Consider the following 24,107-nt stretch of genomic DNA (forward strand, 5'->3'; position numbering starts at 1 on the left):
TGTATTTAAAATAGGACACAGAAATAAGTGAAGCATCTCATTAGGAAGTGCCGGCACCGTTAGCATGGTATAGTCGTTAAGAGCACTAGAGTCTACTAGACCTGGGTTCAAGACCTGGCCCCTCCATATATCATCTATGTGTGGCTTTGGTTATTTTCTGGGCAGCAAAAATGAAATCAGTAGTTATTTTATAGCACTGTTGCGAGGATTCATTGAGCTAATTATTTGCAGAATATTTCAGTAGCCTGCCTAGCCTGTAATATGTGTTCAAAAACTGCTTTTTAAAATATTAACTCCAGATGTTTCAGTCCTGGTTATATTTCTAAGCAGCTTTGAGTATTGGGCCTTGATTTCATAATGTCCTAGTCCATTCGGGCGGCTCTAACAAAAATACTAAAAATTGAATGGCTTGTAAACAACAGATATTTATTTCTAACAGTTCTGGAGCCTGGAAGTCCAAGATCATGGTACCAGCAGATTTGGTGTCTGGTTGAGTGCCCACTTTCTGGTTCATAGGAGGCACCTTCTAGCTGTAACCTCACTGGGGTCTTTTTTTTATAAGGTCACTAACCCCAACCATGAGGACTCCTGCCTCGTGACCTAATCACCTCCAAAGGCCCCACCTCCTAATGCCATCACCTTGGGGTTTGGATTTCAATATATAAGTTTGGGGGGAATACAAACGTTCATACCATAGCTCATGATCATTATTATAGCCTCGTGGTACAGATTTTTCACAGGTCAAATGACAATCACTTGTTGCTTCTCAAGGAGTAAAGGTGAATCCCAGCTGAGACCTAAACTCTCCTCATAATTTACCCAGAAAGCAATTAACCTCGTCACCACACACTTCACCAACCACAACAGAATGGACACAATGGCTCTTAGATTTCTAATCATAGAAAACGTGTAGACCATATTCACATCCAAAGTCATTTCCATTGCATAATAAGTGCCCAAATTCACAATCCCTACAGAATGCCTTTGTACTTATACCTTAGGTGACTGTCTGACCCAGCCTCCCCTTTCATAAGAATTAAGCTTGATGTTAATGCTTTTGCACATTTGTTAATAAGAAGAATTTTATTTTTATAATAACTACCACCATTTATAATAGTATACGCTACTGAATTCTTACCACCTTAGAAGGTAAATACTACATTATCTGCATTTTAGAGAAAAGAAAACTGAAGCTCAGAAAGGGTAAATCTTCATGCCACCCGTGCAGTCCAAAACATGTCATTCTGTCAACCTCATTACCTGGTCCTCTCTTATATTGGTTTCCCAGGATTGAGATCTTTTGATATTTTTAGCAGTTTAATTCCCTAGATCTATGATAGCCCCTATGTTATCCTACATCCAAATTGTTCACAAATAATGTTATAAGGGAAGTTACTAAAGATATTAAGGAAGGATGATTTCTTTTCTCAAAATTAACACTTTTTCACCCAGAAAGATTTTTGTTATGTTTTGTAGAATTCTTTAATACACAGGAATGGGATACTCTAAGCAAACAAGAAGCATGATAATTAAAATACAAAATTACTCATCAAGTACTTCTGCTACCCCATCTAAACTCTAAACCCTAGTGCTGTCCCTGTCAACATGTAAGTGTTTAAATGAAGCAGAATTTCCCTCGAATTTGCTTAGTCCTAAAAAATACTTGGGTCACAGGAATTGTGTTTGTAATTATACACTAGACTCCACTTTCTCTAAGTAATAATAATGGTTTTATTCTTAATAGATTATGTCATCGTGTTTTTGGCAAGGAAGGCCTAGGGAAGGATGTGGCCTTCAGGCAAAGCCTTAAAGTTTAAGTAGGGTTTAACTGACTGCACATTTGAGGGAGGAGACTTCCAGGCAGAGAGAAGGACATATATGAGGACCCTGAAGTGGGAAAGAGCTTGCAGCAATCAAATCATAAACGTTAATAATGGGAAGAAGGCCTTGTGAGAATCAGGCAGGGCCTTGTGGGCTACACAGTGGTGCTGACTATTATTCTAAGTGCAGTGAGAAGCCAGGGACAGGTTTTTATCAGGAAAGTAACCTTAATACTCTTGCATTTTAAAAGTAGCTTTGAGTACTGAAAGGACAGAGGGAGACAATGAATGCCCAATAAATGGCAGCTTTTCCATGGCGTTCAGGCCCTCTTCTCTCTCCATGGTCATGGTATGTCTTTTGCTTCGAAAATCTGTCTCTCCAGCTCTGTCTTCTTTGCTTTCAGGCCTATGACCTTAACTTCAAGAGGCTGCCCTTGAACTCTGTACCCTTTTCCTCTCTCAGGCATAGAGTTGAGCCTCAAAATACCTGGGATCAAGGCCCAGGTCTACCATTTGCTGGGTGTGTTTCCTTGAGAAATGGTGTCTAATTCCTCTTAGTTTCCTCCTTGGTGAATGGGATAATTCTTTCCACATAGGATTGTTATGAAGGATCAGTAAAATAAAGCGTGGGTCACTGTACTTATCGTATAATAGGAACTAAAATATGATAACTCTAATCCCAGTCATGCAAACTATCTTTTATCTTTCCTGTCTTTTTCCTAAAAATGTTACTTGCCTTCTGTTAGAATGAGTTAATCCAGGAGTACTCCCAGAATTTGAGGATAGCAATCTTGGAGCCTTCTTCTTCTTTTTTTTTTTTTTTTTTAATTATACGGGTTCTTTTTTTTTTTTTTTTTTTTATTTATTTATTTATGGCTGTGTTGGGTCTTCGTTTCTGTGCGAGGGCCTTCTCCAGTTGGGGCAAGCGGGGGCCACTCCTCATCGCAGTGCGCGGGCCTCCCACTATCGCGGCCCCTCCCGTTGCGGAGCACAGGCTCCAGACGCGCAGGCTCAGTAATTGTGGCTCACGGGCCCAGTCGCTCCACGGCATGCAGGATCCCCCCAGACCAGGGCTCGAACCCGTGTCCCCTGCATCGGCAGGCAGACTCTCAACCACTGCGCCACCAGGGAAGCCCCTTGGAGCCTTCTTGAACCTTCCATCTTCTTTTTCTCCTATGACCAGTCTGTTACTAAGAACTAACAATTTGTCCTTCCAAATGTCCTTGATTCATCCCTTCCCACCACCAACAACTTGGTCGTTTACTTAGCACATCTCACCTGAATTGACGCAAGCATCTTGAATTAGTTTTCCTTTCTCCAGTTTCTTCTGTCCCCAATATATCCTGAAGCATAGTTCCAACACCTTAAGATTCTGCTTGCAGTGTGTCCTACCTTAATTGAGAAGCTGCAGTAGCCATATCAAGTCCAGACTCTTCCCCCAGCATGTTGCCCCCCAGCCCCCAGCCGTGGTCTCCCACCATACAGCTTCCTTTCCAGTCCTGTCATTGTCACCCTTGCCTCTCCCTTTCCCCACGGGAATCATACTGTCCATTCCTGCCTTGGTGTCTCGGTACAGGCTCTTCCTCACCACTGACTCCCCTCTCCTCTCCATCTGGCCCGAAAGGCACACACAGACTCCCTAATTCTTCCAAACCTCACAAATTTCCTCTCCTTTCAAACTCCTATCACTGATGTTTCGTGTTTCGCATTTTTTTGAACTTTTGCTTACCAGGATACAGACGAAAGAGAATTTGCATTTTGTATCCCTGCCATGTTGCTCAGCATAGCCTTTGGCTTACAGGAAATGCATGATAAATTCTGTTTGAATGTTTTCTTTCATTGACAGTTGATTCCTAGTTTATTTTCCCAATAGGAAGACTCTCCAAATATCCGTGAGTAAATATCTAAACATATAGGGCCCAGCACTCACCTCCAAAACAAGAGACAAGTCTATATCCTTAACTGGAAGACTCTTGAAGGAAAATGAATAATTCCTTTATCATTGTCAGGATAGTGATTGCTTAATGTGCACTTGTATTTTATAGAACTCGCCTGAGCTGGATGAAGAAGGCTACAGCATCAGACCTGAGGAACCCGGCTATATCCTTTCTTTATATTTTCATTTTCATTTTCATTTGCTCTCAGCAGGGTGATAAATTTTGTATTGAAAAGGTGCCGAAACCCAAGTTTCTCAAGTCCTGTTGTCCCTCGTATTAGAGATGAATAAACAGCACAGAGAACAGTCTGATCACTAACAAGCAGACATTTTGCCTTGCTCTATTCATAGAAAAGAGAGAGAGAGGAGAAAGAGAAAAATTGTGCTGAAAAACAGTTGTACAAATTGTGGGTACTGGGTTGTCTGCTGAAATCTGATACGACAACGCCACTAATGGTGGCTGGAAAATAGCTCTGACTTGTGCTTTGCCTGCAAACCATCTCTGGTCAGAGCAGGTCACACTCTGAAGCAGTTAAAGTCATCACAAATCGTCCGTAGAGTGGCCTTCCTGTCTCCACAGTAAGAGGAAGTTCCCGTGGGCCTGTCACTGTGTGTGCTGAGTGTGACACAAATGGCCAACTTTGTAACCATTGCTCCTTGAAATTCACCATCCTTAATCCTGCTCCAAGGAAAGGTGAATAAATTCTCTTTCCTGCTTTACCCTTTTTGTTTGTTTTGCTTTGATTTTCTACCATCTAAGGATACTTCTGCTGCCTCAATGCGCAATCACTCATGTCTTCTACTCATCATTGCCTCCCAGTAGAAAAGAAGAATTACGTATCTTTAACTGCGTTTTACCTACCAAAGGAAAGCACTTTTATTCTTCAAGCGAATCGGAAGAGGAAGAAGAATCACACAAGAAGTTTAATATCAAGATTAAGCCATTGCAAGCTAAAGACATTCTTAAGAACGCTGCAACTGTAGATGAACTGAAGGCATCAATAGGCAACATTGCACTTTCCCCATCACCAGTGGTGAGTGGTTTTTATTTCAAGCTTTGGTGAGGTTGGACAGAGATCTGTGCTCTGCCCATACACGTTAAGTAGATCAGAAACTTAAGCTGAAGGCTGCATATGGTCACCATTTTATGAAGTCTATAAACCTGAAACAGCTCGTTCTAGCCATGGAAAGTTATGCTCATTTTATATTGCAGTTTCTGTGCTTTTCAAAATGGTAAAAATGCACGGGATCACATTTCTTTTTGACGTTTTCCTGCAAGCATTTTTCAAAGAAGGAAAAAATAACATAAAGATTATCCAGACTTACTCCTGAAACAATTAAAAACAATATGAAGTTTACAAATTTACTAACAGCGAGTTTTAAAAACACATCTTAATGTCGTCTTTTATGATATAACACATAAAAACTCATGGAAAGAAAACCAAGAAAATTGCTTTTTTTTAGGAAAATAAAAACCCTTTTCATTGCTAATGCTTCAAAAAGAAATATTAATCTAACATCATAGATCATAGTCTAAAAAGATATTAAAACTCATAAGCTTCATTATATTTTATTATCAAATTGTCTTAAATAATCTCATCATTTAGGCACCTCAGATACAGGTATGCCTTATTTATATTAATCAAATTCGTATTTCTCTACAAGTTGTACTTCCTTCTCCAATTCTCATCTACTAAATTTCTCTAATTGCTCCATTCTGAGTTCCAACATTTACAATCTTTTCTCTGTAGTACTTGATAAATGCTGCAATTGTTTTCTAAAAATAGCTGTGAAGAGCAGATGAAGGCCCTCATACTAGGAGCTAATATGTTCTTGGCTTCTTGGCATCTTCTTTAGAGAAATGTGCTCTCCCTGCAGCATTTCCCATGAACGAGGTAGTTAAGAAATGCTGAACCATTTTTGAGATGCTTCTGGAATATCTCGACTAACCTTCCTAAAGGAGTTGTAATCACCCATCCTTTGGGAATAAATGTTTGCCTGCCTGGGATGGATAAAGTCTATAAAGATGCCTTCTTTAGTGCTTAGTGCTTAGTGCTTATAATGGCCTTTACCACTGCGGTTAGAGTCAACTAACATGATTTCTAATAGTAGTCAACCACAGCAAATGATATTTCAGGTAATTTTTAATCATATACCCACTTGCCATCTTAAGATGTTTTCTTGAAAAGGGAGGCAGAACATGTATTAGTTTTCTTTCCCTTCTGCCATGGAGGGTACAGATTTTAAATTCACATGTTGGTCTACAATACAGGTGATTTCTAGTAATTGGGGCATTTTAACTGTACACACTTTCACTTTTCAGTTAACATCTTCCAAGTCGTTTTTTACTTACTAAATCATTTTTTATCAATTGTAAAAGTTTATTTCAATGCCTGAAACCAGTTTATATCCACTTCTCTATAGAGTGTAATAAACTTAGTGGTCATTTGAAAGCTACCAGGATAAGTGTAAGAAGGCAAGTTCATGGGATTCAGTGAACACATTTCTTTGAAAGAAAACTTATTAGAACGATCCCAGACACGTGGGATATATTTGCTGAAAGCTAGTTGAATCTTGGAAAGGAAAAGTCCCTTCTATCAAAACGAATATGCCTGCCCAAGTCATTCCTCCAACCAGATAATGAGGGTACAGCAAGGAGAGTGGTTGTCACTCTGAGCTCTTCCCAACACCAGTTTTTAAAGTGATATATTGACATGATGTGGCTGAGACTGACAAAAAGATGTTAGGGAAACAATGTTAAAACTAGATGGAGACACCCAGAGAAGTAATCCCAGGGTTAGGCAATTCCTGCAGACCTGCAGCCCCACAAACCAAGGGATCCCCCCCCACTACTGCCTCCACACTCCCAGCTGGTTCCCTCTAATGTGGGAACCTGGCTGTCTCATTACTATGATTCCCAAAGAGTTGTGATTTTTGACATTTACTGTAAGAAAATGAGCTGTGATTGCTGCTTTAGGGAAAGGTAGGCACGTTTCTGGATAAACATAAGTGTAAAGAGAGATTGGACTGAAAACATATTCTTGGCTTTAGAATCCATACCCTCTTCTAGATAACCCATAACCAAATATAGGTATATTTCACAGATGACATAGGTAGAACTTTATCTCCAGAACTGGATAAATAGAAATAACCTTCTGAAATCCAGTTAGTGCCATGATAAAAATAAGGAATGCTTTGTACAGCTTTAGATGTTTCCAGCCAAGCAATCACGCGTTCACACATCTACACTTAATTCAGGTACAAAAAGAGAAATAGGACCTACACCAGTTAATGATATATCAGAATATTTCATTTAGGCTATGGTTCTTATGCTACAAAAGCATCAATTGTTACACTACTAGAAATAAGGAAAATTCCAAATGGTAAGCTACTCATAACAATGTCTTATGTTGAATTTCTGATTTCTATTTCTTTTGAAGAATTTTAAGATAAAGTTGTGTTTCACTTGTTCCTTTCATCTATCTGTGAATATGTATTAATGAATTGTAACCCATTTGATATCTCTTATCATGAATTGATTTTCATTTTATTTGGGTAGCTTTCCTGTATACACATCATGGTCAAATGACTCGATAAATGAATGAAATGAATGAATGGATGGATGAATGTGTCATATATGTCTATGTGTATATACAGTATAAACAAACCTATCTGAAAATTACTCCTCCCCAAAACAAAGCTTCAGCAACATAGAAAATCAGGGTTTTAACTGCTGGCAAAAATCCTACACTACAGACAAATAAACATAATTCCAGTCCAGATCTCACCTGGGCCCTTGATTTTTATATAGAAATCAAGTATAGTATGGACCAGGACAAGGCCAAGCACCAAAAAAGAAGACAGGAGGATGCAGAGGTCAACTCACAGGCAAAAGTTGTTAATTTCTATTCTTATCATGCTGTGGTCTCCTAGTAAGATATCATGCTGATATGGTAAAGAAGGAAAATCACCCAGGTTTTAGTTGTTGATTTGGGATCTGTATGAGTTAGAGTATTGGTAGAGCTGCTTTAACAGAAACCAAAATAGTCATGGCTTTAAAAAAATGGATGGTTTATTTCTATCCCACAAAAGAGTCAAAGCTGGTAGGCAGTCCAGATGGGTAATAGAGTCTTGCTCCAGGGGTCATTCAAGAACCCAGGAACTTTCTGTATTATTGCTCTACCTTTTCAAGGATGCTTGGTGCCTTACCACCATGAAACACCTCCATGTTCCAGCCTTGGGATGGAGGAAAGAGAAAATAAAAGGCAAGTGGTTTCTTTTAAGTGTTTAATTCAGAAGTTGTACCCATCACTGCCCCCCAGATCCCATTGGCCATAATTTAGTCATATGGCCATATTAGCTGGAAGGGAGTCTGGGAAATGTAGTCTTTGGCTGGATACACATATAACCAGCTAAAATTCAGCGTTCTGTTACTAAAAGATAAAGGAGTGAATGGATATTGGTAGATATTGACACAGTTTCTGTGCCACTATATCTTAAATAATCTCAGATAAATTTGGGGAGTGATTGGAAAATGGGATTTCCCCCCATCTATCTTAAAATTATTCCCAGAACCTATTGAAACTAGGAAGTTTCCTTTTAGAGAATTCTAATCACTAATTTCTAAATACCAGTTATGTTATGCTATGTGCTAGCCAGCAGAAGGATGAAAAGAAACAAATTTAAATAAAATACCAACTTATTTGGTTGATAGAGACGCCTCCAACAGTAATAGTGCTCCTTCTGTCTTACAAAGTTCACTGCTTTTTGAGGAAGGCTGTTTCATTGTTGAAAGAAATTTATTAAACCCAAATGCTGTCTCTGTGTAACTTTTGTTCATGTTATAGTTGTGCTCTTTGGAGGATGAAAAAAGGACAGAGTCCCTCCTTTTCTCAACAGGTTTTCCGTGCAACATGATGATTCCAACTCCAAGTTTAGTGTGCAGGATGTTGGGCTCAATACCTGTGGGGTAGGGTGGGCAGAGGGAGAAGTTAAGCTGTTTTGCACATCCAACAACAGCCTAAGCTAATCACATGGGGAACTTGTGAGCTAGAATGACCCTTCCGGGTTGTCCTGGGTTTAGCTGAGATCGATAACCTTTATACTGCTAGTGCTCCAATATGGGCAGGCTAAGAAGGGGCATGACCTTCGCCAAGGTGGCTCTCTGCAGCTGAGTCAGATCCTGAAGTGTTGACAGTTGAAGGCTGTCTACCAATAGCACTCCTAATAGCTGTGGGAGAAACCCTTCTGAAGACAAATCTGCATGGCACATTTTGGCACCTCTTGTTACCACATTCTTTTCCAAGTGCTTTCTGGCCATTTGTATAAATAATTTCTTCTAGAATCTTGGGTTAATAGGAGGTAGCCGTATAATAATACCCAGGTCTGCCATGTTCTACCTGTGTAACCTTAGATAAGCCCCATAATTCTTCTGAGCTTCTATTTCCTTTTCTGTAAAGTGAGGATAATAATGGTCCTTATGGAATTTTTCTGTAGATTATGGTTGGTCTCTGGCAGGATCAAATCTTCTTTGACTTTTTGTTCCCTGTGCTTAGAACAGTACATGGCACACATTGGGCATACAGATAGTTATTCAATAAATGAGTGAATGAAGAAAGCACACAGAATATCCTAGTAACAGTACCTGATGTGTACATAATACTTTGCAGTTGTTTGTTTCTTTATTTCTGGTTGTATTGTTCAGGGTTCTCCAGAGAAACAGAACTAACAGGATATATGTATATATTTGTATAGATAGATGAGGGAGAGAGAGAGTGAGATGATAGATGATAGATTTATTATAAGAAATTGGCTTCACGTGATTATGGAGGCTGAGAAGTCCCACAACATGCTGTCCACAAACTGGAGACCCAGGAAAGCTGGTGGAATAATTCAATCTGAGCCTCAAGCCTGAGAACCAGAAGACTTGATGGTGCAAATTCCAGTCTGAGGGCAGAAGATGACAAGGTGTGTCCCAGCACAAACAATGAGGCAGAAAAGGGGAGTGAATTCCTCCTTCCTCCACCTCTTTTCTATTCAGACCCTCAATAGATTAGATAATGCTGACCCACATAGGAGAGGGTCACCAGTTCAAATGCTAATCTTATGTGGAAACACCCTCACAACACACTCAGAAATAATGTTTAATCTGGGTACCTGATAGCCAATCAAGTTGACACATAAAATTAACCATCACACTAGTATGTATGTAGGTATGTATGTATGTATATATGTATTTATCTGTATTTGTATATACGTATTTTTTAATCTAACTCTTGACCCTTTATTGAGAGTCATGGCTTTGCTCCCCCATTTCTAGTACCCTGCCCTGAAAGCATTCTGTCTTTTCATATCCTGGATTATAATGTATCTGTATCTCAAGTCTTGAATTCAGTTAAAGAGGTTTGGGCAGTCTCTTGCCTATCTTAGACTTTAATTTTGAACCAAATCTCCACCTTTTAGAGGAACTACTTTTAAATCAATTTTTTCCATACTAGACATTTGTGATTGATATTTCTTTAAACACAAATAGAAACTTTGTACTTAACCCCTGAAGGACCTAGCATACAGTGCCAGCTTATCTTACAGGAAAGATATTGGAATCTGATACACCTGAACTCAACCTCTTGCAAACTTAGGCAAGTTTCTTAAACCTATTTGAGTCTCAGTTTCTTCACGTCTAAAATGGGAATAAATGAACACCTACCTTACACGGTAGTCCATCTCTTTCTGCTAATAAAATGTAAAGATCTTTCCTTTAAAGGAGAAGATAGAAGCAGGGATATGAGATAAAGAGTTCTGCTATCTGCTTCACTTGGTACCACAATCCTTACATTCAGAGTAGAAGCAAACCTCTATTATATCTTCCACAAGTGGTTTTGTCCTTAAAAAGTAAAAATTTCTCAAAGGGGCTAAATAAATTAACGGGTGCAAGATTGGACTATAAAGAAATATGCCCTTATAAAAACAACAAAATGAAAATTCAGTACACAATGGAATACCATTAATTCCCTTTAAGATAATTTGAGAGAGATACAAATAGACACTTATTCCAATGATGTCACAATTACTCAAACAACTGGGCCCTGCCTCTTCCCTGGGGTTGCTTTGCGCAAGTTACAAAACCTGAGTCATGGTTTCTTCATTAGTAGGTGAAGATAACTCCCATACCTACTTCACAGGGCTATTGTAAGGGTGGCATGAGTTAATATAGAAAGCACTCAGATGCTACATTTAGGGATTATTTGATTGTTCTTGTTAGAATTGTCTGCAGAGCCTGGGGCATATTTTTAAGAATATCATTAATGGTGATAAATCAGGAAACCCAAATGACCAAAAGTCATTTAGAGCCAAGACCAGTAATTACTCTGAGTATCAAACTGGGAAAATGTGTTAATAAAATAACTTATTTTGTGATGCCTGTGGATTGGTTTTGAAGCTCATTCCAGAAGCATTCCTGTTTTAGCATTCCTAATTTTGTTTTAACAAAATCCCTTGAATAAGTGTGGTGCTTCTTCAGGAGACCATACTGAAGGCTAGCATTCCCAATGGGATCCTACATTGTGCATCCCCACCAAATTTATTTCATGGAGAAATGACATCATTTTCCAGCCCTCTTCGAATCAACTCACCAAATATTTGGTAAGCACCTTCTATGTAGCAGGCACTGAGAGCTAGCATCAGAAATATTGGACACACTTTGTCCAACCTTCGTGCTAACTAACTACAAGCTTATCAGAAAACAATGTATAGCTGATGTCACAAGCAGCACACAGAGGTTGAACTTCCCCTTGTGGTCCAAACACCTGCCTGTCTTCACTCAGTCCTGATTGAATATGTGGACCTATGTGGTCAGCTTCCCCTCTGGCCTCCATTTCACAGTCTCCTGACTTCCTCACCCCTCTCAGGATCTCAGAGGTAGACATCTTCGTTTCTTCCAGAACCCACAGGGACACATCTTCAGCGACGTGCTTTGCTCACTAGGTACTTTGAATCCTGTGGCTCTCATAGCTTTCCTGGAATTGAAAAGACAGATGCTATATTTTAATTCTTGGTGCAATATCATCTTTTCCTTGTGTCATGAGCTGCCGTTGATTCCTTTACTTTTGTTCTTTGGTGAGTCGAGGATCACTGATGACTTACCTTGAGAAGTTGTCCTTAATTAGAAGCATTTAGTTCTATACTGATTACAAATTTTTGCTCTGGGATAAGTCAGAACTAAGTTTGCATTCTGGCTCTGCACTCATTATGCACATGATCCTGGGTAAGTTACTTAAACCTTTAAGCCCCAGTCAAGGCTTAATCAGGTGTAAAATCATTTTAATAATACTATTCACCTCATAGGATCCTTATAAAAATTAAGCAAGTAGTGCATGTAAAGTACTTAGTACTTTGTAAGTATATTTATGTAAGGCCCAAAGGAGTTGCTTAGTAAATGATAGCTATTTTTAATCAGAACAGTGGAGTGTGTCTCATGGTGACTACTCATAAACATCCTAAGGCCAGAGACCACTTAGAGAACTTATGATGGCGATGGCGTTGCTGGTTGGCAGCTATGAAAATTTGCTTACTGATTGTGTTTCAGTTGCTTCACATATGTTAATTCGTTTATCCTCTCAACCACCCTATGAGATAGGTACTATTATTACCCTCATTTTACAGATGAGAAAACTGAGGCATAGAAGAATTAATTAACTCACCCAAGATGTCACAGCTAGTAAGTGAAGTTGCTGAGATTTAAACTCAGAAGTTCTGGTTTCCAATTCAGAACTCTTACCCGCTATATTATACTACTTTTGATGAAAGCTACTGTTTCTCTTTCCAGAGGAAAAAATTAAAATTTCATTAACTCATACAAAACATTTTACAAATAATTTCTGATTACTCACAAACCCTTTGAAGGCTATCACTATAATGGTGCCTAAAGAGCCCACGTCACTCTACATATACTCTCTCCTGGGTTCCACGTGACAAGAGAGCAAGGCTGAGCTGATAGGTCAGTCAGGCTTAATTGCTGCTGTGTCACCTTTGTTTTAAATGTTAAAGAAAGACACCTTATTTTTATATGACATATATTTCAGTTCCCCTAATCAATCAATCAGCAAGCATTTTTTTATATCGATGGTTCATTACAATAATGGTTCGTGTTTTACAAAAGCTGTCACGATCAGAAAGATGTAATGAGCCAGCTACACTGTTAAGTAGGCAGGGAGATGGGGCTCACCTTATTTTACAGAAGACATCAACTCCGAAAGATCAAGAGGCAGCTGAAGTTTCGAGGGCCAGGACTAGAACTCCAGCATCTGCCTCCTTTCTGCCAAGTTAAAAACACAGTATATTTTCTCATCTACATTGAATCAGGGTCTGTGATTCAATTATTTTTAAATTCCTCTCAACTTTAATACTCTGCTGTGCATATTCTGGCCCAAGAATCTCTGTGGGAAGTGTTCTGTTTTAGGAGCAGGTTGATGATATAGCAAGGGGACCAAGAAAGAGAGCATTTCTTGAAGCCCATTGGTTAAGTAGAGAGAACACAGGCTTTTGAGTCTGTATCTTATTATCTCTCTGTCCATGGGCAAGCTCCTTAACTCAGCATCTCAGTTCCCAAGTCTGTAAAATGGGAACAGTAATGCCTACCTTCTCAGGACTGATGTAAAGATGACATGAGATAATGTTGCAAAATGCCCACTTCAGTGCCTATCACCTAGGAAGGGGCTCTATAAGTATCGGTTCCCTTTTCAGCTCCATTTCTCTCTTCCTTAAGTTCAGAGACTTGTGGGAGGAAGAAAGAGAATAAAAATAGCGAGGGAGGACTTGAGCAAAGTCAAGGAGAAGAGGGCTGATAGAAATGATGAGAGAGTAGGAGTTGACCTAGCCTGGCATGTGTGCTAGTGCCTCCTCTCTTTCCCCTGCAAACTTCAGTGATACAAGGAATTAAAGAATTTGACATGGAGTTATGAAGGGGCAATTAGTTTAATCTTGTTCCTGGAGATTTGCCATCCATAACGGAGTTATTTAATCAAAAAATCTGGGGAGGGGGGATAGCTTTTAATTGAGGACAGTCTGGTGCTGTTTGCCTATTCCAGGTGGCCACCCCCACCCCCAAATTAGCCTGCCAGCGAGCAAAATCCCTGAATTTGCTGCTGCTTGGTAACACCACACCCTTTCCTGTCCTCACTTGGGCAGAAGGTTCAGCACCCCATTGAGTTCAGGAAAAACAAAGAGTCATCGGAGGAGGAGGAGACCTCCAGTCTCCTACACACTGGCATTCGCTCCTGGTAGAAACTCTGCACGGTGCAAGGGGAGGGTAAAGATTGCATGCATTCTGATGCTAAGCGCTTAGCCCAGACCTCCAGTGCAACGAGTTGGAGGGGAGAGGCTCAGCTTGGGTTCAACGCATCAAACATGATTTGGGTTGGGATTGGATCAGGGATGTCAAGCGTGAAGCATATAAACTGCCACTCCCCTTCCAAACCCTCAGCAGACATTGCGACTAGATCCCACATCCCAGATGTAGTCTGAGAAGCCCCCTCTAGACAGAGCTGCAAGCAGCCTGGCCAAAATCATCTAGAGTTGGCACATGAGATGTATCTCTTTTTTTCCAGGCCTTATAGAGAAGGATAGATGGGGAGATGGGTGGGATCTTCCTTTTTCAAAATATATTCTTTCCTGCATTATAGTAAGCCATGCGACTTATTCGCAGAAGAATTTGTTTCATATCTGATATGTGTATGTTCTTTCCTTCATTACTAACTAGTTTTTCTTAGGGAATTCTCTGTTGCTTCCATTCCCTGACATTTAAAATTAAAATATCATTTTTCCAAACCCTTATGCCCAGCGTACGATGGTAAGAAGAAATCCCTGAGCTGTTGTATGTTTTGATCTCCTTGAAAATGAGCAAAATATTAATTCAATCTGGATTGCCTCTGTTATTATTTCTCCAACTAATATTGGTTGTACCCTCTGAATACCTGGTATTTTGCTTCCCTTTGTGAGATGTAAGAGTTAGAGTTTCCTTGCATAACTGCAGATTCTTCATTGTGTTCTTCTATCTCAGACAACCTAATCTGATTGGGGGTTCCAGAAACATGAACACCAGGGTTGGAGACCTTAACCCTCAATTTCTGTTACCAACTTAAAATCTAATTGTATGAAACAATAGACTCAAAATATTGACACACATAAAAATGTTAGGATGTCCTCAACCAGAGGTAGCAAATTCTTGAATTATATGCTTTTAATCTTTTAATTACAATGCTAATTATAATCAAAAAGGCTAATTTTTCTATCTTTAAGGTCTTCTGCCTTGGTTGTGTTAGTCCTACCAGTGTAGAGTTGAATTTAAAACCATTTTTATTAGCTAATGGTGTATTTGGGGTAGAATGGGCCCTGTAAAGAAGCAATCATTTTGGAAAATAAGTTTGTAACAGAAACATAACTTGTGAACAATTCAGCAAATGTTGGGTTAATGACAACTCATCCCGCACCCAGAAGTTATAGGTTCTTACTCCTGCCTTAATGGGGCCTTTCCTCTAGAGTCTAGGACATTGAATGGCATGTAATAGGTACTTAGAAAATACTTGTCGGCTGGGAATTCTTGGCGGTCCAGTAGGCACTTTCACTGCCAGGGCCCCGGTTCAATCCCTGGTTGGGGAGCTAAGATCTCACAAACCACGCGGTTCAGCCAAAAACAAAACAAAATTTGTTGGTTGATTGAACAGAAGGATGCTCTTCACTGTGGGAACTTGGTGTTTCACTGGGATATAAGGCAACTTATATCCCTCGCATTATTTTATAAAGAGAGAAAATTTTTTATTGCTTCCCCTTCAATTCAACCAAGTTTTTCTTCATTATCAGATGGATGATCAGTATGAACAATAACTGTTCTTGTCTTATAGGAGTTACCTGTAGGTTCTTTTCTAAAGTTTGTTAATGTGTCCTTTTCTGTGGCTGCCGGTTTTTTGTCAGAATTCTCTTCCCCTAATCCCATACATCTTAATGAGATGTCTGTTTTCTCATCTCAGATTTCAGTCACTTAGTGTCCATGACCTTGAGAATAAAGGGTAGATACTTTATTATCTTTTTACACTGTTATATTTATTTTTATACTAAAGAGTTTCTATAAATGTAGGAATAATAGTATAAAAATAAGTATAACAGTATAAGAAAAAAGGATCTATCCCTTTATTCTTTAAAGGAGAATTTTTTTTTTTTTTAGTGCCAGAAATAATCTACAGCAATGAATGTACTTTGTAATTGTTTTAGAAAAAAAATCTTAGAGTGCGAATCACCCATATTAATTATGTCAGAAAATGTTTCCTCAAAGACTGGGGGAAATTTCGTTTCTAAACAGAATGAAGGTGAAGTTTCCTTCTGGCTCTTATATTATCTAAAGGACAGGCACTAACTGGACCTTAAGAACTACTGTTTCAAAGCAGCCACCAGCACAGCTGTGGTACAGAGCTGTACACGCCAGTCTGAGCTACTTGTCCTGAAGTGGCCGACACAGAGGGAAGGCAAGATGGACTGGTCTCGTTCTGTTTTGCCCAGTTGAAACTCTCTTTCTACATCCCAGCCTGTGTGAAACCCATCTTTATTTTATTTTATTTTTAGCATGGTACATGGGGAATCAAAAGAAGCTTCCAAAGAGTAATGAAAAACAACAGCTTATGTCACATCCAGGCATTTTCTGGTCTTGTTTCATCTGTTTCATCAATGCCTCTTCTCAGCAACCAAGAGTGACTAGACGTCCATGCTGAGAACTCCTGCTTTGGAGCAGAGCAAAGCCAGTCTTCACAGTGGCCTTCTAAACCCTCGTGGTGGGGACACCACGACCCCAGACTAACACCTGCCACTCTTCCTTCTCACTACACCCCTCCTGGCTCTCTGGCTGTGCCTTCTTCCTCTAGATACTGGCACTGCCACCGCCCTCTCAACTTCCGGTGCTTGTTCAAGTCACCTTCTCAGTGAGGCCTCTCCTGACCACCTTATTTAAAATCACAAAACTCTCTACCCTGGTATTCCCAAACCCTTATATTTTTTTCTACTTTTTAAAATTGCATTTATCGTCTTCTAAAATACTAAATACTTTGCTTACTTATTATATTTATTATTTATTATCTATCTCCTCCCCTGCCCCCCCAAAAGCTCATTGAAGTTTTTTGTTTGTTGTTCCTATTGTTTCGTTCACCAAGGTACCAAGAATAGTGTCTGGTCTTTATTAGGTACCCAATAAATATCAGTTAATGGTTTAATAAATGAATAAATAATCCTTTTGCTCCTTGTGAATACCTGGCTATTCATACATAACTGATAGGAAGTGGTTATATCTATAAAAAATCTCATTAGCTAAAATATAAAGGCTCAAAATATAGCTATCCTATTTTTAAGGTTAAACAATTGTGGACTCTTAAAAAGCTTCTAAATTAGATCTGGCTTTTTGTGTCTTGATCCCTCTCTATGAAACTTGATGCCAAAAATTCCCATGGCAGCTCAGTTCCTTGTTCAGAGGACAAGGGTAAATTTAGAGCACAAAATCTCCATGTAAGGATCATTGAAACTCTGGTGTATATTTTCTCTATTCACCTCAGTTAGCTTTGGTCTGGGTCTCCAACAGAATTCAGTTTTAAATGCTGCAGATTTCTAGCCCTTCATGCAGAATGAAGGCTTCAACAAGCCTTAACTTGAATGACTACTTGCATTAGAAAGTGATTTAGGATAATGCAGCCAGAGAGAGACTCCATCCGCAGAGGGCAGGGGTCTGTGTGCTCCTTGGAAAGCTTCCTTGATCATAAGGATGAGCTACCTTTCAACAAGGCTTGCAAATTGGAGAATTACATTATCTCAGGCCATAGGGCAGGAACATCCCTGCACTTAGAGACAGTGGTTATATTTTAGGTATATATATTGTTCAGTCCAAAAATTCACTGACTTTGTTTCTGTGAACACGAGTACCTGGAGGTATACATCTCTTTTTTGTTTCTTTTATTATCTTTTCCATAATTAAAAATCACTCTGATGCTATTAGTTCATTTTATTTATTTATTATTTATTTATTTATTTATTTATTTATTTATTTATTTATTTATTTATTTATTTTTGGCTGTGCTGGGTCTTCGTTTTTCTGTGCGAGGACTTTCTCCAGTTGCAGCAAGCGGGGGCCACTCTTCATCGCAGTGCGCGGGCCTCTCACTATCGCGGCCTCTCTTGTTGCGGAGCATAGGCTCCAGACGCGCAGGCTCAGTAGTTGTGCCTCACGGGCCTAGTTGATCTGTGGCACGTGGGATCTTCCCAGACCAGGGCTCAAACCCATGTCCCCTGCATCGGCAGGCAGATTCTCAACCGCTGCGCCACCAGGGAAGCCCTATTAGTTCATTTTAAATCAAGAAATATCTTTGCTTTCCCCAAAGGAGAATTGTTTTGTCATGTTTTATCTTTGGTTGTTTAACATTCTGAAGAAACCCTTAAGCCAAGCGGCCATAGCCTAGGTGTTGATAGCTGCTAACAATTAAAACAACATATTGAATAAAGATGGTTTAATCATCATCTAGCCTGGAGTGGGCAGGAGGGGAGGACCTTTATCACTCATGTGTTCATGTTTATTCTTCTGATTCTAATTTAATAAAATGCACTTAATTCTAGAAAGAGGCTGAGAAATTTACCTATATAATCAGAGTTTAATTCTAAGATCTGACACCATGCCTAAAAATACAAGCTCACTCTCTGAAAAGTTCATTCCCTGTGACCTGCTATGATAGACAGGCATGACCTATTTAACTCCTTCCATTGGAAAAATCCAAGATTATTTTCCAGGCTCTGTGATCTGCAAGCTATTAGCTCTGTTGTTTCTAAATCCCAGTGCTGATAAGGGCCAGGGGAATTGGGCTGTGCCATGAGCCCACCCCTGCCCAGGCTTTCTGGAGTTAGACAAGCTGGGATCTAGTCCCACTCTCATCCTTTGTAACCACATGACCTTGGAACGCAGCTGAGCTTCCTTTTCCTCACTGGTAAATTAGAAATAATAATGACACCACCCTCATAAGGTAAAACAATAATAGTAAATTCTCAGTGAATGTTACCTGTCACTATCATCCATATCTTTTAATCCTCACAACTGTTCTATAAGATAGCAATCATCCCTACTTTACAAACTATGGAACTGAGGAACAGTATGTCTTACGCAAAAGCAAGCAGAAAATAAGGGGTTAAGCTAATTTGAATACATAAAAACTTTTGCACCTCCTTCCATGACAACTTCTTTGAAGCTATTTGATTTTAACCCCAAAATTCTTTCTGTTTGTAAATCGAGGACCTGGACCTTAATAATTTTCATTTTTCTGTGCTACTTAGCAAGGGCCTGGGTCTGAAAGCAGCACCTAGGATGTGGGCCCTATCTTGATCCTCAGTTATGCTGAAACACTAGTTTTCTTTTTGCTATAGGAGAACATTGAGAGCTGATCACATAGCTCTACACCAATGTTTGTGCAAAGCTGTGCCACTTCCTCGGAGCCTTGGTAACATATATCAGCCCCTGAGGTCACTAATGGCCAGAGAGATCAACAGTTAAATAGGAGCTAGGTGAAACATTTATAGAAGCTGGTGAAGGAACCATTACAACTGGGGCCATATTCCTTGGGCTATATATTATATACAATTCAGCCTTATTTCAGAGAGCAATTCATCTCTCTATATTTTAAAAGACACTGTGCTTCAAACATTTGTATAATGTTATAATGACCACAAAAATATATGTAAATAATACAGAACAAAATAAGAACTGCAAAAATATATACTAGCCGTATGTATCTCTGTTTTCTCTGAGGCTGATAAATGCCAGGGAACAATTTATTCTAATTGGAAAGGCCCTTGGGGAAGGCCCTCATAGAGGAAATGTTACTGGCCTTGAAGAATAAGTAAGACGGTAATTGAGAGGGAGGGAAAAGGCATCAAGGCTGAAGAAGCAGCTTGAGTAGAAGGCAGGGAAGTGTGAGTGTACTACAAGTTCAGGAGACGAGAAAGAGCGTCTGCAGCTAAGTGTAGGCTTCATACAGACAACAGTGGAAGACGAGGGAGTGAAGGTAAGCTGAAGCCCATCACGAAGGCATTAAATTACAGAATGGAGGTTGCATTCTATTTTCTGAATAATAGGGAGGTTTTTGCAGGGCAGAGTAATACATTGACATCACTATTTTTGGAAAATAATTCTAGGGATGGTACAAAGGATGGATTTAGGAGATGAAATATGGAGGAGGTTGGCGGAATACTACTGTCAGCAAGCAATGAAGCCCTCATTAAGACAGTTGCGGAGGAAAGAAAAGAGCATTCCCAGGAGCCAGGGACCACTCACCAGGAAAATAATTTGTCATTGCCCAATGAGGGGTGGGGACAAATGAAGGATGGGATGGAAAAACTGATGGTTCTAGCCAGAGTATCTTGGGAGAAGATACTAGGTACCAGGTTCCCTGACAAGATTAGAATTTGGGGAAAATCTCACATTTTAGTTTCATGCTTGGCTACAATGCATTCATGGAATTTTCCCACTCCTTTCAATATTACAAAGCATAATTCTCTATTTTGAAAGTACAAAACTATTTGATAAAAGTAAACCATTCAAAAGAGAGCTTAGAATGTGCTCATATGGAGGCCACACCTATGTCCTCTATCGCTTGAACTTGGACAGGAGGCAAAACTACCTCAACCCGTCTTAGGTTTTCAGCTGGGACTCTTCAGCAAAAAGACAGAATTAACAAGAGGAAAATGAACATAAGTTTATTAACATGTCTATTTCTTGTATACCTGGCAAACACTCAGGAAAAATGAGTAACTCAAAGAGGTGGCTTCAGAATTCAGGATTAAATACCATCTTAACAGGGAAAAGGGAGAGGGTTGGAGGCTTCTTAGGGGAGAGTAATTTAGGGAAGATGAATGGACCCTTGGAAGCATAGATGAGAAATATGATAGTTTGTGACAGAGTTTGTCTGGATATGGTGTCGATTTCTGGTCTCGGCTCCTATGATGAGTCAGTCCTTCCTGGTTGGTGAAACCCTTATGACAATTGAGTTCCTTTTGGAAGATTTATCTTTAGGCAGATTAGGGTTGTTCAGAGAAAGCCTCTCCTGATTTTGCTGTTTTCAAGTGCCTACAGCTCAAAACAATCAATATGGCCAAGCGGCATGTTTTGGGGTGGTATAAAGCCGGCAGCCTGGGTATGACTATATCAGACATCCACAGGAAGCATTTATAAAAGCCATGCCTTAGAGAGCTGCTTTAAGTAAGGTTATTCTGAGCCTTAAGTGGTATCTTCTTGAATATACATTTCACCTCTTTCATTTTCTCTTTATTTTTCCTCCTCATGCCTACGCTTTTAGAGGAAAAGTCCGGTAAGAAACAACAAACCCTTTCTACATCTTGGCCAAACGTTGTTTATTCTGTTCATTTTCATCATCTGCATATCTAAAGACTGACTGTGTTTAACACCTAAACAAGATTCTGAATTTTAAAAACAAACCTTTATGAACCAGGACACAGTCTAATTATGCCCCACGGGGATAAAAGGTAGCTGGTTGCTAAGTGATTTTCCAAACCTGTTATTAAGGGCCACAGGGTAATTTTGTAAAGATTCACCTCTGCCTCAATCACAGGCATATGTTCAAATATTTTAGTATTAAGTTTCATTTATTGTAGCTTCCACTTGGGTTAGTCAAGCTACATATATTTACCATGAGCTAGGCAAACATTTTTTTGTTAATTTTTTGTTGTTGTTGTTGTTAAATTTTTTTTTGAATGTACAACATGATAGCATCCTGAGTGATGCTTGTGAAGCTGGCCTAGGAAAGGGAAGTTGTCTTGTTTTCTTCTTGTTTTTTTTTCAATTAATCTGAAAAATTATCCCCTTCTGGAGTTGTCAGAGACAGAAAAAGAAGATCTTTATAAAGTGCAAATCACCTCTTACATGGTCCTTTTTACCACCAGGGTGATTTTCAGTGGCAGTACAGATCTGTTAGGATGTACCTACATCTTTTTTTTCTTTTTTTTTTAAGAGCAACAATGAAACAGATCTACTAAAAAAAAAAAAAAAATGCACTGTTCTTGTCTCAGCTGCCTAGTTTATGGGAACATGTTCCCAGAATGCTGATGCATGGCTGACACACGTGACCTCTCCGGTGGAAAATATGAAAATATTGTGTTTCCATGTTAACACACACCGAGAAGTAGTTGGTTGTCTGTTGACCTCACCTAAGTGGATGCTGTAATAATTGCTAAACCTCCCATCCTGCCCATTGACCCAAGCCTGGCCGTCTCTGTACCACATGCAGGAAATGTACTGGTAGCAATTCCATGTGATTTGAGGAAGGAAGAACAGAAGACAAAGGAAGAACAAAAGACAGAATCAAAATATTACAATCTGTCAAAATATGGACCCAATGACGTTGCTTCCAAAAATAAAATTAGTACAATTATTATTATTATTAAATTGAATGGCCCACTTCTGTGTAACTGCGAATCAACTCTGTGTCACATGCTATGTGACATACATATCGTTGGGGCGCTTCAGCAACCTTTCTTCGTATTGCCAGCTATAAATTGGTACTTTCCATCTACCTCTACAAGAATTAAATTATGAGCCACTGCAGCTGCTGACCTTCAACGCTCCCTGAAAGGAGTTCAGAGTGGAGATCAGGAATGAGGCAATCTGTGCTCTGGGAAAAACTGGCAGAACTTCAGATGGTTAGATATTTTCAGGAGAAGATTTTTTGAGCCCAATTGTTGCATCTCTTCGTATCTAGAAAAGCACTAAATCCTTCATGGTGATGTCTGCTCCTCATGACTAGCAGCAGCCTTCTGCAAAAAACTATGTGCTTGATTGCATGTACTCCCCCTTCACCAAAATCACATGTGTACTGACCTGCCCCCCTACCTCTTTGGAGCAGTTTCTCAGAGCTTTCTGAAATGCTGTCTCCCGAGCTATAGTCCTCACTTTGCCCCAAGTAAAACTTAACTCACAACTCTCACATTGTGCATTTTTTTCTCAGTCAACAGTATTTTACCAATTTCATTTATTCTCTTTGACCCTGAATCTTTCTCTGAATTATCCAGATTTGGCCACCTCAAATATTGACAGGACTAACTAGTCTGAAATGTATCCGCGGTGCTTTAAAAACTCTTTGTTCCTCATTGGTTTTCCTCCTGTTGTTCTTACAGCAATTTCAACTGCAAGCACTCCTTTGCATTGTTAGCTGTGCCTTTAAGGATGAGTCCTTCTCCTGCTCCCCCGCCTCGTTTTTCTTTGGCAATGCCCATGTTGTTGATGTCCAAACCAGTCAACTTTTAGTGATATCTTGGTTAGTAATAGGCTCTTTGTGTCTCTTCCTAAATGGAATTTCAGAAGATCATCTCTACCAAGTCCTACTGGATCTGGCAGGCATTCACAGTCATCTGACTTGTAACAGATATGGGAACAAATTTAAATATAGACACACACAACAGTTGGCGGGGGTGGGGACATCAAATAGGTGCTTGCCAGATGATAGATTATCTTCACCCTGAAGCATTTGAAAGCAAATAAGAAACTGGTTAGGACCATAATAATAAACATAATCATCATATATTCTAATTCTTTCCTAGAAAATTCACTACCATGAATGACTGAATTTGCTATGACTAGACTGTATAAAAATAATATTTGTTTGGTGCTTTGTGGCTTTACACGTATTTTCCTCTGTTTCCCTGTAGCACTGAATTTTAGCAAATGAGGATGTTGTAAAGCTTCAAAACCTGAGGTTGGTTATTTAGTGATTTTGACAAGCCGGACAGATTGTGTTTGGTTACTTCTTTTTATAAATATCTTAAAACACTCACCCGCATTGGCAAAGACTAAGTTAGCCTACTTAGCTGAATTTAAATTAATCCTTTTGTGCAGAAAAATAACAAAACAAAGCTGGTGTGGGGTAAGGACACTGTGGGTGCTGTGAGGACATTTACTGAAGTATTTTCTTTTAGGAAGGCATATTCATATAGCCAAGTATATAAATTTTAGAAATGCAAAATGTTCTGACCAAAGATCTTCATTCTAGTGGCCAAATCATAACTTAGTAATGTATACCCACTTTGAAAATAGCCTCAAAATACAAACTAAGACTTATCTCTAAGTTGAACATCAAAATAAAAGTAGAGGGGAAAATAAAATGTTTTTCAATACCTTCTCCAGAATGCGTCAGAAGGTCAAGAGAAGTCAAGGAATTGAGCAATTAATGCTTAATTAGGAACACAAGAAATTTGTTCAGAAAACAAATAGACCAATTGCAAAGTCCCTGTTTGAGTAATCAGGTGAAATAATAATAACAGTAGATTTA

The 24,107-nt window shown here is 39.3% G+C and overlaps 1 protein-coding gene across 5 annotated transcripts in view; it reads left to right on the plus strand.

Moving 5' to 3' along the window:
• Window positions 1-24,107, plus strand: part of SGIP1 (SH3GL interacting endocytic adaptor 1) — a 211,969-nt gene that overhangs the window by 109,879 nt on the left and 77,983 nt on the right. For all 5 annotated transcript variants that reach the window (XM_068540058.1, XM_068540060.1, XM_068540057.1 and 2 more), the window contains 2 exons: window positions 3,866-3,920; window positions 4,615-4,790. In XM_068540058.1, coding sequence (XP_068396159.1) covers window positions 3,866-3,920; window positions 4,615-4,790 — 231 coding nt within the window. The remainder of the gene's footprint in view (window positions 1-3,865; window positions 3,921-4,614; window positions 4,791-24,107) is intronic.

Source organism: Eschrichtius robustus, chromosome 3, assembly GCF_028021215.1.
Source record: "Eschrichtius robustus isolate mEscRob2 chromosome 3, mEscRob2.pri, whole genome shotgun sequence".
Taxonomy (NCBI): domain Eukaryota; kingdom Metazoa; phylum Chordata; class Mammalia; order Artiodactyla; family Eschrichtiidae; genus Eschrichtius; species Eschrichtius robustus.